We start from the raw sequence: 14244 nt of genomic DNA on the forward strand, positions 1-14244 counted from the left end.
GAAAAATGTTTCATCAGGAAAGCCCGGGGAGAAAAGAAGGTGGTAAAACCAAACAGCAGCATGGAGAAGGGACAGCCTCGTGAAGAAAACGTCCACAATTTTATTCCACTTTATTCTCTCTTCTGTTTTTCCGTTGTTGGTATCCAGGTCCATCTCTTCCAATAATCATTAAGACATGCACATTTATCTGTTTAACTTCGGTGAAAGTTGGGAGGGAAAGGTGCCAAACGTTTAGAGCAGTTGCCTTCAGCTGAATGAGGCTGTAAGTCATTATTTTCCTCTTTCAGTTTTTCTGGGTTTTCCAAATGTTCCTCAAGGAACAGGGTAAAACGAAATACGTTTTTTAAAAAGACGTCATGACAGGTCATCTCATATCCATCCAGGCCAGGCCGAGAGGGTGGCGGACTCTTCATCAGTTCTGCGCTTCTGGTTTTTCTCCAGCTCTCACTCTTCGCTTGGCCTCGTCTGGTCACGTCCCAAAGCCGCAGGAGCGAAAGGACTGTCGAAAACTGAAAGCCCGCGAGAAGGCAGAAGCCGCGACCGGGCGAAACCGCCGCCGAGCCGGCGTCCGCGGGGGCTCTCCCGGGAGCGACGCTGTGCGTCACGGGGGGCCCGCCCCCCGCGCGGCCGGGGCTAGGCGTGTGCGGCTGTCTTGGCCGCCGTCGTGGAAGCAGGATTTCCGCGGTTGTGTAACGGCAACGCGCGGCCGCGGAGAGGCTAGCGCTCCCCATCCCTCCCCGGCCTGGCCCCTGGTCTCCAGCGGCGCAGCCATGGCCTGGACGGCGGCGGGGAGCGGCGGGGCCCGCGGCGCGCTCTCGGCGCACACGCTGCTGTTCGACATGCCGCCCACGCTCCTGGGCGAGTTCTGCGCGGTCCTGGACAGCTGCGACGGCGCGCTCGGGTGGCGCGGTCTTGGTGAGTGCGGCCCGGACCGAGGCTGCGGGGGTTGCGGAGGGCGACGGGGAGCGGCCGGTGTGGGGGCGGGGACGGCCGGGCGGCGCCTCGCACTCTCGGGCCGACGTGCTGGCCGTGGGGCTTGGCGGGCTGGGCGCTGTCCGGGATGGCGCGGCCTCCAGGGGGCCGGGTAGTGAACCTGCCCTCGCCTCGCTCGCCCTGGGAAGGCGGCTGGTACTTCCCGAGACCTACCCCCAGAGTTCCCCCTTGTTTGTCAGAGAAATTTCGAATTTTTCTGGAAGATTAAAGTGAGCAGAGCCTTGGGAAAACAAGCTACTCGCGTGAAACCACCTAATGTTGCCTGCTTTGTTGGTTTGAATATTAATAAGAAACGCCTGTGGGATATTTTCTTGTCATTGCAAAATGACCCCCAGAATATAGTTTTTGTATGAAGATAATGTTTATACCTTTATCCTGTGATGCTTTCAGTGCACGTCCCTTAATTACCTTTCAGGTGAAATGCTAGAGTAAAATATTGTTTGTAATTAACGTTGTTCACAGGTTTCTTATTTAAATATGTCTTGCTTATTTACCCACTCTGGTGGAATGAAGGTTTAGGCTAGAGAATGGCTTTGTAATTTGGAAAGTTGGCTCTGAGGAGTTCCCCTTGTGGTGCAGGGGAACCGAACCGGGTTAGTGTCTATGAGGACTCAGGTTCCATCCCCGGTCTCGCTCAGTGGGTTAAGGATCCAGCGTTGCCATGAGCTGTGGTGTAGGTCCCAGACGCCGCTCGGATCTGACGTAACTGTGGCTGTGGTGTAGACGGGCAGCTGTAGCTCTGATTTGACCCCCTAGGCTGGGAACTTCCATATGCCGCGAGTGCGGCCCCAAAAAGCAAAAAAACAACAAAAACAAAAAGGAAAGTTGGTTCCAAGACTCCTTTTTATGCAGACTTTGGAAAGTTAGCAACTGCCTGTTGGAAATGATCGTCAGAAATAATCCAGATAAAAATCTCTAAGTACATGCAGTTATGACTCAATTTGATACTTGATGATGTCACATGTATTGTTAGTTGAAAATAAACACAAATAATGTCAAAACAACTTAGCCTTAATTTTTCGAAGTACCTGTTCTTCCAAGAATAGCAGAAGACCAAGAAGGAAAAAAGTTTTATTTGTTGTTGAACAATATGGTCACACTTCTGGAATGAGGCATTGGGTTTCTAGTTACTTAAAGATTGTTTACATATTAAAAGCGCTGTAATTTTATGTTATAATCCTTAAGTAAAAAGCAAAACACCGATTTCTGGAAAGCATGGACATTTGCAGTATGCATTTGAGGGATAAGATCCCGCCCACCCTGGATCTTTTAGAAATGGATGATGGCATGGCAGTTTTTGGACCCATTGGTTTTCCTAGAATTACTGAACTTGTGAGAGAAAAATGTTTTATTCCACTCCATGGTTACTGCATGGGCTGACTAGGTACCATAAGTGAGTGAAATAGGTTGGTGTAGACCATGCAAATGGCAGGACGTATGTCTCATCCAAATGGAGCAATTAGTACTCAACCCCAAGCCACAGCTCCTTTTTAGGAAGTTCAGCCCAATGTTGCTGGATCTTTTTTCTCCCACCCCTCTTCTTCCCTCCTTCCCCCCTCTTACGCAGCATTGAAATTGAGATATTCATGCATTACATAGGTTTTCTCATAAACCTTTCTAAGGCCCCTGTCAGATAGGTGCTATTATGATCATCAGGTGAGAAAACTGTTGTAAATTGGTTACAGTAATTGGCCCAACTTGACAGTGCAAACACATGCAAAGCATTTGGCCTGGAAAGTGCAAAGTAAGAACTTGAAGCATAGCCGTCTGGCTCCAGGGCCTGTGCTACCGCCACTTTGCACTTCCCCCCATGACATCCTCGGGGTCACAAGTACTCTGTTCTTTCAGCTACATCTCATAGCCTCCCTAAAGTACAGCCACTTCTGCCATGGAAGTACCATTCACTGAGCCATTTCGAACATGCAGCCGCATTTTCCTAGTAGTGGAAATAAATGAAGACCACCCAAATGAGAACAAGCAAAGGCTATTTATTCAAAGCAAGGGAGTCAGCCACCATCTCTCGTGTTTGACAGAGATACAAAGGCAAGCAGAGGATTGGAAAAGCTTTATAGAGGAAAAAAAGCTTCAGGTATGCCCTGATCGGAGGCTTTGGGCATGGGGAAGCTGTACACAGACCAACCAGAAGTGGGGTATTCTGTGTAATTATTTAAGGGTACATATTTGGCTTTCTCTCCCTGGCCCTAAGTTGAAATCAGGGGCAAAAATTAGGAAAGCTGTTAGCTATTAACGAAGTCCTGACCATTTGGGACCAACTTCTCTAAGGGTTATTGTTTGACTTCCCAAACTGATTAGATAGTACATTGGCTTCCTGGGCTGGTCGATACACTCTTATGGGTCAGAGTTCTATTTTTACATGTAGTCTGGCCATTTTTCCTTTGTATGTTTGAACTTTTGTAGAGGAAGAATCTAAACTGTTTATTCCTTTATACTGCAGCAATCATTCATTGTGCAGGGGTTGTGCCCCTGACTGTCTGGACCACAGTTCTGAAAGGAGACCTGGAACGGATCAGCTGCTTCATGAATTGTTGCCTCAGCAGAAGGGGAAGGCTGGCTCAGTTCTGGGTGGTTGGGGCAACTGTCTGGGTGACATAGGCTCAGTTTCCCTGTTGGCACGGTAAAGGAAAAAGGAAAGAAAGAGATACAGGGAGGGAAAAGTTGACCTTAGAGGGTGGAGGGAGAATGTCAGAGGACTGAATCAAGGAGACAGTTTCTTTGATGCTCAGGACAGCCTATTGAAAATTCTGTATAGAAAACAGCTGCAGAGTTCCTGTCTTGGCTCAGCAGAAATGAATCTAACTAGCATCTATGAGGACACAGGTTCCATCCCTGGCCTTGCTCAATGGGTTAAGGATCCAGTGGTGTAGGCCAGCAGCTACAGCTCCAGTTCAATCCCCAGGCTAGGAACCTCCATATGCTGTGGGTGCGGCCCTAAAAAGACAAAATCAACAACAATAACCACAACATAAACAGCTGTAATAGTAGTAGGCAGGAGTAGAGAAAAGCAACAGAAAAGATTAACCAAACTAAGCATTGGTTCTCACTTGAGTTAATCATGATTTTTTATGGTGACTATTGAGCTATGTTTACAAAGGTGGCTCTGACAAAGGCAGGTCATATGGTGGCCTATGTGGCAATATCAGTGTATACAGGATAAGGTAGACTGGTCATTAACAAACAGGAGTCACTTGTGCAATCTTTTAAAGCTACAGATGCTCAGGCCCCACCCCTGGAGCTGTTGATTCAGTAGGTCTGGGTCAAGGGTCCAGCATCTTTCTGGGTTGTTGTTGTTTTTGCTGAGCCCCAGGGCTAAATGCATAGCCTAGTTTGGGAGCCCTTTGCAAATTTCTCTTCTTTAATAGCATCTTAGCATCACAGTTACTTTACTATAGTCTTTCACTACTTCGCTTAATTCTTTCTATCCTTAAATACATTTTATATATTCTTTAAAAATTTTGTATTTTTTTTTTTTTTTTGTCTTTTTGCTATTTCTTGGGCCGCTCCCACGGCATATGGAGGTTCCCAGGCTAGGGGTCTAATCGGAGCTGTAGCCACCGGCCTACGCCAGAGCCACAGCAACACAGGATCCGAGCCGCGTCTGCAACCTACACCACAGCTCACGGCAACGCCGGATCATTAACCCACTGAGCAAGGGCAGGGACCGAACCCGCAACCTCATGGTTCCTAGTCGGATTTGTTAACCACTGCGCCACGAAGGGAACTCCTGTAATTTATTTTTTAAAGTATAGTTAACTTACAGTGTTGTGCCAATTTATGCTGTACGGCAAAGTAACTCAGTCATATATATATGCACATATATATGTATACACACATACGTGTGTGTGTGTATATATATACACACACACACATACAGTCCTTTTGTTATATTATCTTCAATCATGGTCTATCCCAGGAGACTGGATGTAGTTCCCTGTGCTATACAGTAGGACCTTATTGCTTATCCACTCTAAATGGAGCAGTTTGCAGCTACTAACCCCAAGTTCCCAGCCCATCACATTCCCTCCTCCATCCCCCTTGGCAACCACAAGGCTCTTCTCTATGTATGTGACTTTCTGTTTTGTGGATAGGTTCATTTGTGCCATATTTTAGATTCCACATATAAGTAATAGAGTATTTGTGTTTCTCTTTCTGGGTTACTTAGTTTGAGAATCTCTGGTTGCATCCATGTTGCTTCAAATGTGTTTATTTCATTTTTTTATGGCTGAATAGTATTCCTTTGTATATATGTACCACTTCTTAATCCATTCATTTGTTTATGGACATTTAGGTTGCTTCCATGTCTTGGCTATTGTGAATAGTGCTGCTATGAACATGCAGGTGTATGTATCTTTTGGATTTATAGTTTTGTCCAGATATAAGCCCAGGAGTGGGACTGCTGGATCATATGGTAGTTCTATATTTAGTTTTCTGAGGAACCTCCATACTGTATTCCATAGTGGTTGTACTTATATTCCCACCAACAGTGTAAGAGGGTTCCCTTGGTCAGGTTTATTCCTAGGTATTTAACTTCTGGGGGTGCAATTTTAAAAGGTATTTTTTATATTTCTTTTCTAATATTTCATTGTTAGTATAGAGAAATACAACTGATTTTTTTTTTTTTTTGTGCAACCCATTGCTGAATGATAATCTTGTATTCTGCTACTTTGCTGAATTTATTGAGGAGTTCAAGTCACTTTTGTGTGGAGTCCTTCAGGTTTCCTATATATAGTAGGATATCATCTTCATAGAGTGACAATTTTACCTACTCGCTTCAAATGGAAAAATGGGCAAAAGACCTGAATAGACTCTTCTCCAAGGAAGATGTACAGATGGCCAGCAAACACATGAAAAAATGCTCAACATCGCTGATTATAAGAGAAATGCAAATCGAAACAACCATGAGATACCACCTCACACCAGTCAGAATGGCCATCATTAATAAGTCCACAAATAACAAGTGCTGGAGAGGTTGTGGAAAAAAGGGAACCCTCCTGCACTGTTGGTGGGAATGTAAACTGGTACAGCCACTATGGAGAACAGTTCAGAGATACCTTAGAAATCTATACATAGAACTTCCATATGACCCCGCAATCCCACTCTTGGGCATACATCTGAACAAAACTCTACTTAAAAGAGACGCATGCACCTGCATGTTCATTGCAGCACTATTCACAATAGCCAGGACATGGATATCTTTTATTTCTTTTGTTTGTCTGATTGCTGTGGCTAGGACTTCCAGTATATGTTAAATAAAAGCTGTGAGAGGAGTTTCCGTCGTGGCTCAGTGGTTAACAAATCCGACTAGGAACCATGAGGTTTCGGGTTTGATCCCTGGCCTTGCTCAGTGGGTTAAGGATCCGGCGTTGCCGTGAGCTGTGGTGTAGGTCGCATATGTGGCTTGGATCCTGCATTGCTGTGGCTCTGGTGTAGGCCAGCAGCTACATCTCCGATTAGACCCCTAGCCTGGGACCCTCCATATGCCACGGGAGCAGCCCTAGAAAAGGTAGAAAGGAGGAAAAAAGAAAAAAAAGTCATGAGAGTAGACATCTTTGTCTCACTCCAGATTTTAGCAAGTAGGCTTTCTCCATTGAGGATTATATTGGCTGTGGGTTTGTCATAAGTGACGTTTGTGATATTGAGATATGTTCCTTCTGTGCACACTTTGGTAAGAGGTTTTTTTTTAAATCATAAATGGATGTTAAATTTGGTCACATGCTTTTTCTGCATCTATCAAGATGATCATGTGGTTTTGGACTTTTCTTTGTTAATGTGGTGAATGACATTGCTTTGTGCACATTTGAACCATCCTTGTGAACAAGGGATGAATTCCACTTGGTCGTGATGTATGATCTTTGATGTGTTGTTGGATTTGGTTGGCTAAAATTTTGTTGAGAATTTTTGCGTCTATGTTCCTCCAAAATAATGGTCTATACATTTTGGAAGTATCTTTGGTTTGGGTATTAGGGTGATGGTGGCTTCGTAGAATGTCTTTGGGAGTGTTCCTTCTTTTTCAGTATTTTGGAAGTGTTTAAGAAGGACCTATATAAGTTCTTCTTTGATGTTTATTAGAATTCACCTGTGAAGCAATCTGGTCTTGGGCTTTTGTTTGTAGGTAGTTTTTTTTTATTGCATCTTTAATTTCATTTCTGGTGATTGATCTGTTCAAGTGATCTGTTTCTTTTTGATGAAGTTTTGGTGGACTGTGTGTTTCTATAAAGTTGTCCATTTCTTCTAGGTTATCAAATTTGTTGGCATATAATTGTAGTATTCTCTTATGGTTTTTTTCTATTTCTGTAGTATCAATTTAGATTTCTCCCTTTTCATTTTTTATTTTGGGTTTTTTTTTTGGGGGGGGGGGGTTCTCTCTTCGTGGTAAGTCTGGCCAGAGGTTTGTCAATTTTGTTTACCCTTTCAAAGCACCAGATCTTGGTTTTATTGTCTTATTTACTTTTAAAAAAACCGCTTTTATTGATTTCCTCTTTGATCTTTATGATTTCCTTCTTTCTGCTGACTTTAGGCTTTGTTTGTTCTTCTTTTTCTAATTCTTTTAAGGTTAGCTTGTTGATTTGAGATTTTTCTTGGTTTTTTGAGGAAGGCCTGTATCACTGTGAACTTCCTTCTAAGAGCTACTTTTGCGGCATCCCATAGATTTTGTATGGTTGTGTATTCATTGTCGTTTGTCTTAAAGTATTTTTATCTCCTTTTTGGTTTCCTCATTGACCTATTGGTTTTTAGTAGTGTGTTTTTTAGTCTCCAGGTAGTCAGTTTTTTCTCCTTTCTTTTGCTGTAGTTGGTTTCTACTTTCATGCCATTGTGGTCAGAGAATACACCAAAATAATTTCTATACTCTTAAGTTTGTTGAGGTTAGTTTTGTGCCCCAGTATGTGGTCAGTCCTAGAGAATGTTCCATGTGCACTTGAAAAGAATGTATATACTGTTTTGAAGGGATGGGGATGAAATGTCCTGAAACTATCAATTAAGTCTAACTGTTCTATTGTGTCGCTTAGGATCTCTGTTGTCTTAGTGATTTTCTGTCTAGAAGATTTTTCCATTAATGTGTGGAGTATTAAAGTCTTCTACTATTATCGTATTCCATCAATTTCTCCTTTATGTCTGATAGTATTTGTTGTATGTGATTGGGTGGTACCATATTAGGGCCATATATATTGACAATTGTAACAGCCACTTGAATTGATCCTTTTACCATGAAATAGTGTCCTTTATCTTTATGGCCTTTGTTTTAAAGTCTGTTTTATCTGATAGTATTTTAACTCCCACTTTCCTGTCATTTCCATTCTCATGGGATATCTTTTTCCATCCCTATGCTTTTAATTTATATCTGTCCTTTGCCCTAAGGTGGGTCTTTTGTAGGCAGCATATTGTCAGTTTTGTTTTTTTTTTTTTTTTAATACAGTCTGCCATTCTATTTCTTTTGATTGGAGCATTCAGTCCATTGACATTTAAGGTAATTATTGGTAGATTTGTGTTTATTGCAATTTTAAACCTTGTTTTTTAGTTGACTCTGTGTCTCCTTTTGCTCTTTCTTTTTTTGTTTCTTTCTTTTGACTGGATGATTTCCTTTTATGCTTGTTCTCTTCTTGGTTTTGGTGAATATATTTGTTTTTGATTTGTGGTTGCCCTGTTTGTCAAGTATGTTAACCCCTTCCCATATCTGCTTGCTTTAGACTGATAGTTATATAGGCTCAAACACATTCTACCAAGAGAGTCTAGATTTTCTTACTCTCCTTCCCCACATTTTATGATTTTGATGTCCTTTTTTAATCTTCATATCTACCCTTTTGCCATTCCTTGTGTTTATCATTGCTTTCTTTTTCTCATTAATCTTTATATTGGCTTATTTCAGTAATTACTTTCCAATTTTGATTTTTTCCATCCTATATCTTTTTACTTATTTCCTATTTAGAGGAGGCATTTCAGTATTTCTTTTAAAATGGGTTTAGTATTGCTGTATTCTTTTAGTTTTTGTTTGTCAGAGAAATTCTTTATTTCTCCTTCTATTTTCAATGATAATCTTCCTGGATAGAGTATTGTAGATTTTTTTCCCTTTTAGAACTTTGAATATATCTTGCTACTACTCTTTTCTGACCTATAGAGTTTCTGTAGAGAAATCAGCCGAGGGTTCCCTTATAATCAACTCTCTGTTTTTTTCTTGCTGCCTTGGTAATTCTCTCCTTTAACTTTTGCCATTTTTATTATAATATGTCTTGGTATAGGTCTGTTTGGGGACCTCTGTGCTTCCTGTATCTGGATGTCTGTTTCCTCCTTCAGATTTGGAAAGTTTTCAGCCATGATTTCTTCAAGTACACTTTCAATCCCTTTTCATTTTCTTCTTCTTGTCCTTCTGGAATCCTATTAGATATAGATTGGCACCCTTTATATTATCCCATAGATCTCTTATGCTGCTTTTCATTTTTTTTTTTTCTTCTCCTTCTGGATTCTGTTATGCTTAGATTGGCACTCTTTGTATTATCCCATAGATCTCACACTGCTTTCATTTTTTTTTTTTTCTTTCATTTGTCTTTCTCTCTGCTGTCCTGATTGGGTGATCTCCATTATCCTATCTTTGAAGTCACTTACTTGTTCCTCTGCATTATTCATTCTGCTGTTCAGTGCCTTTAACTCAGCTCGTGTCTCTGCAAAATTTTCTGATTTTTCTTGGCTCCTTCTTATAGTTTCTAGTTCCTTTTTAAAGTAATCTGCATTGCTTTTGATATCTGTTCTTAATTCCTTCAGTATTTCCATTGTCTCCTTTTCGAACCCAGTGTCTGTTAGACTGCAGAGGTCTGTTTCATTGTCTGCTCCCTCAGGGGAGTTTTCCTGTTCTTTTAACTGGGGATGGTTCCTGTGCTTCTTCATTTTGCTTATATTTTTCTTACTCTGGGTTTAAGAGAAACAATCATCTACTATAGTCTTAGAAGGCTATTTCTATGTGGGACTGTCCCTGGGTAGGTTGTAAGGGCTTCCTTTTTTTTTGTTTTTTTGTTTTGTTTTGTTTTGTTTGTTTGTTTGGCATGAGGGATGCTTTTGGTTTGGATGCTTGCTGTCTCTTTCCTCCGTGTGTGCAGGCTGTTATACCCTTGATAAGGGGCATGAAGGTGTGTAGCCTGCCTGTGCTTCCAGGAAGTGGGGGCAGTGGGAGGTGTCTGCAGGCAACTGCTTGCTGGGCCCTTGACAGTGTTGGGGACCCATGGGGAGGTGGGGTGACAGGCTGCTCCTGATTGCAGGGCCCTCAGCAGTGGCAGTGATCCTCAGGGAGTAGGGGATGGTGCCCAGAGCCCTTGGCAGTGGCGGCAGCATGGAGTGTGCATTCATAGGGAGGTGGGAGCAGTGAGTGGTGCTTGGTTGCCAGGCCCTCTGCAGCAGTGACCCCTGAGGTGATTGGAGCTGCAGCCAGTGCCTGTTCGTGAGACCCTTAGTGGTGGTGGGCTGCATCTACCTCGGGAATCTGAGATGGCTGCAGCAGTTGGCACTTGCACCTGTAGCCCACGCAAGAGGTGCCCTGCTTCCTGAGAGCCCAAGGTGCACAGAGAAAGATGTTCTTATGGGAGTCTCCACACCCTGCCCCCGGCATTCCCCAACAATGGCACCTTGCTTCCCTGGAGGGCCCAGGCTTCCTCCTGCACTCCCTTGGTTGTGATGCACTGTTCCCTGGCCTCCTTTAGGCTGTTTCCACTCAGCCATCCCTAGTCTTCATCCTGGAACTGACCTCTGAACCAGAGTCTGAGGGCCCAGCCCCGGCCTGAGTGTCTCATGCTGTGGTGCCCTGAATGGTGGTACCATCATCTGTGTGGCTCTCTCGGCTTTGCCCTTCTCAGCCTGGCTGCTGCACTTTTCCCTGAGACTTTGAGGCTCCCCCTCTGTCCAGGTTGATCTCTCCAGCAGTTAGGTGAGCCTCAGGGTATGGATTCCTTTTTTCTTTCACAGCTCCCCCTCAGGAGTGCTGGTCCCATCCTGATTGCTTTACCTCCTCTCTCTCTCTTTTTTTCCTTTTGTTCTTCCCAGTTATATGCAGGGTTTCTTCATCTTTTGGAAGTCTGAGGTCTTTTGCCAGCATTCAGTAAATACCCTGTGGGAGTCGTTCTACATGTAAATTGTTTTTTTTTTCTCTTCTCTTGATCTGTTTGTGGGAGAAGGTGAGCTCTACGTTCTTCCCCTCAGCCATCTTGATCCCATCTTTACGTATTCATCTTTAAATCCCTTTTATTTTATTGTTGTTAAACATAGTACAATCGCATAATGTGTTCTCTGGCTGATGTTGATGATTTTTTGGCGAAAACAGAAACCCAAATTAGAAAACACTATGTATCCGCGTTCTCTTGTGGCACAGCAAATTAAAGGTCCAGCATTGTCACTGCTGTGCCTTGGGTCACGACTATGGTGCAAGTGTGACTCCTAGCCTAGGAACTTTTGCATGCCGTAGGCATGGCCAAAAAAGAAAAGGGAAAAAGGTATTTATTTTATACTACCTCAAAGACATCATAACATATATACAGAGCTGCCGGCAACAGCTGATTTCATTAACTTGCACTGGTATTTAAATTGTTTGGAGCATCTTACACTGTAAAACTCCTCTCAATACATGATACAGTAAGAAATGAGAGAGAAGCCCTTCTTACAGATATTATGTAATTATTACAGCTATTATGTAATGTCCTTCCTCTCAAAAAAGAAAGTTATCATAGAAATTTTTGTTAATCACTTTAAAACAAAATAAATGTAAAAATCACATTAAATGTGTATTTGAATATTTAATAAAGATTTAAAATAATAGTAATAATATTACTAATAATTGCCACCCTCTTTGAGTACTTACTATTTGCTAGACTCTGTGTGCTAGCACTTTACATGGATTATCTTATTATTTATCACACAAACTCTATGAGATGGAGACTCTTCCTATTTCCTCTTATGGATAGAAAACTGACTCTCAGACTCGAGGTAATTTATCTCAAATCAGTCTAGTAAGTCACAGACTAGGATTCTAACCAGATTGTCAGACCCTAGAGTCTATGGTTTTTTTTTTGTTTTTTTTTTTTTTAATTTTAGATAGACTTTGTTGTTTAGAACAGTTTTAAATGTACAGAAAAGTTTAGAGTGTGGTGTAGACAATCCCCATATACTCTTATCTTTCCAATATAGGCTGCATCCAGTTTCCCTTATTATTAACACGTGACATTATTAGTACCACACATTTGTTACAATATAGATACATTATTTTTATTTATTCATTTAAAATTTTTTTTTAGGGCTGCGCCTACAGCATATGGAGGTTCCCAGGCTAGGGGTTGAACTGGAGCTATAGCTGCCAGCCTATGCCACAGCCACAGCAATGCAGGATCCGAGCTGCATCTGCAGCCTACACCACAGCTCACAGCTGTGCTGGATCCTTAACCCACTGAATGAGGCCAGGGATTGAACGCATCCCCACGGATCCTAGTCAGATTCGTTTCCGCTGTGCTGCAACGGGAACTCATGGATAATTGTTATTAAATGCAGTTTACGCTTGACTCAGATTTCCTTCATTTTTACCTAGTGTCCCTTTTCCCTTCCAGAATCCCATCCAGGGTATCACATTACATTTAGTGATCATATAGCCTTTGGCTGCTTTTGACTATGATAATTTCTCAGACTTTTCTAGTTTTTCATGACCTTGACAGTTTTGAGGCATACTGGTCACTACTGATCTGTGCTAGTGTACTATTTTATAAAATGTCCCTCAACTGAGATTTTTCTGAGGTTTTTCTCATCACTAGGCTGAAGGTGTGGATTTGGGGGAGGCAGACCATGAGCGGTGGAGTGCCGTTTTCACTATATCATATAGGGAAACAGTATTTACATGCCTTATAACTCTTGATGTTAACCAATGGCTGGAGTGGGGTCTGTCAGTTTTCTACACTGTAAAATCACTTTTTTCTCCCTCTTTCCATATTGCACTCTTGGGAAGGAAATCACCATGTATGGCCCACAGTTAAGGTGTAGAGAGTTATGCTTCTCTTCCCTGAAAGTGAAGTAGAACCTGTGTTCTTTTTATTTTATTTTTTAAAAAAAATTTGGCCTCCCTGTGACATATGGAGTCCCCAGGCCAGGGGTCAGATCCCAGGCACAGTTGGGACCTATGCCAGAGCAGCAGCAATGCTGGGTCCTTATAACCCACTGTGCCGGGCTGGGGATCGAGCCTGTGCCCTGGCGCTGCAGAGATGCCACCAATCCGGTTGCACCACAGTGGGCACTCCAGAACCTGTGTCCTTTTAACCACCATGTTATTTCTCCCCTATTAACAATGTCCTGTCTACTTAACTTTGCTTAAGATACCACCACTTTCTTTGTTCCCCTTAATGGTAAGATTCCTCCAAACGGCTGTTTACACTCCAGTTCCTCCATTCTCCCTTGAACCTGCTCCAGTCAGGCCTCTACTGCCCCTCTGCTCCACTGAAATCCCTCTTGTCCACAGTTATTGTGGCCACATCCAGTGCTCAGTTCTCAGTCTTTATCTTATGTGGCGTAGCTGATCTTTCTTCTCTCCTGAGAGCTTTACCTCTGGAACATTATACTCTCTTCATTTTCTTCTCTTCTTACAGGTTCCTTATCCTCTCTGAGGATGCAGCTGGGATTAGTCCATGGCCCTCTTCTGCTTATCTGCTGTACTCACTATCTTGTTAATTCCGTCTGTGTCCTCATAATTCCCGGATTTCTCACCTGGTGCTCTCTCTCAAACATCAGCACCTGTTTGCCTCTTTGCCTATTTGACAGGCATCTTCCATGTAGCAGTCCAGAGGTGCTCCGTTCCCCCAGAGTCTCTTCCCATCTCAGTTAGTGGCACCTCCATTCTTCATTAGTTCAGGCCGAAAATATTAGTCTTCTTTGACTTCTCACTTTCTTGCACAGACCACATCCTGTCTGTCAGTAAAGACTCTGCCTTCAGGATCTATCTTATAATCTGACCGCTTCTTATCACTGCCACCACAGCCGTCCTGATCCGAACCACCATCAGATCGCACCTGGATAATTTCAGCAGTCTCCCAACTGGTCTCCTCGCTACTGCCCCTGCGTCCACCTTGAGTTTCTTTTCAGCACAGCAGCCAGTGATCTTGTGAAACACGTGAAGTATCTTATACCGTTATCCTATTCAGAAACCCCCAGGAACTTCCCATCTCATAATAAACAACGAAGCCCTGCATTGCTTTTCTCACTTCCTTCTTGTTTGCTCAACTC

At 42.8% G+C, this 14244-nt stretch overlaps 1 protein-coding gene across 7 annotated transcripts in view; it reads left to right on the plus strand.

Moving 5' to 3' along the window:
* The first annotated feature begins 606 nt into the window (after positions 1-606).
* IRAK3 (interleukin 1 receptor associated kinase 3) overlaps positions 607-14244 on the plus strand; it is a 121027-nt gene continuing 107389 nt past the window's right edge. For all 7 annotated transcript variants that reach the window (XR_014803526.1, XR_014803525.1, XR_014803523.1 and 4 more), the window contains exon 1: positions 607-915. Coding sequence is in view for 2 of the 7 variants with exons in the window: in XM_021091960.2 (XP_020947619.2) it covers positions 771-915 (145 nt within the window). In the remaining 5 variants the exon portion in view is untranslated. The remainder of the gene's footprint in view (positions 916-14244) is intronic.

This window comes from Sus scrofa, chromosome 5, assembly GCF_054392235.1.
Source record: "Sus scrofa isolate SSC_HxYL_T2T_F1_AM1 chromosome 5, Sscrofa_HxYL_maternal_Yorkshire_Landrace_v2.0, whole genome shotgun sequence".
NCBI classification, from domain to species: Eukaryota; Metazoa; Chordata; class Mammalia; order Artiodactyla; family Suidae; genus Sus; species Sus scrofa.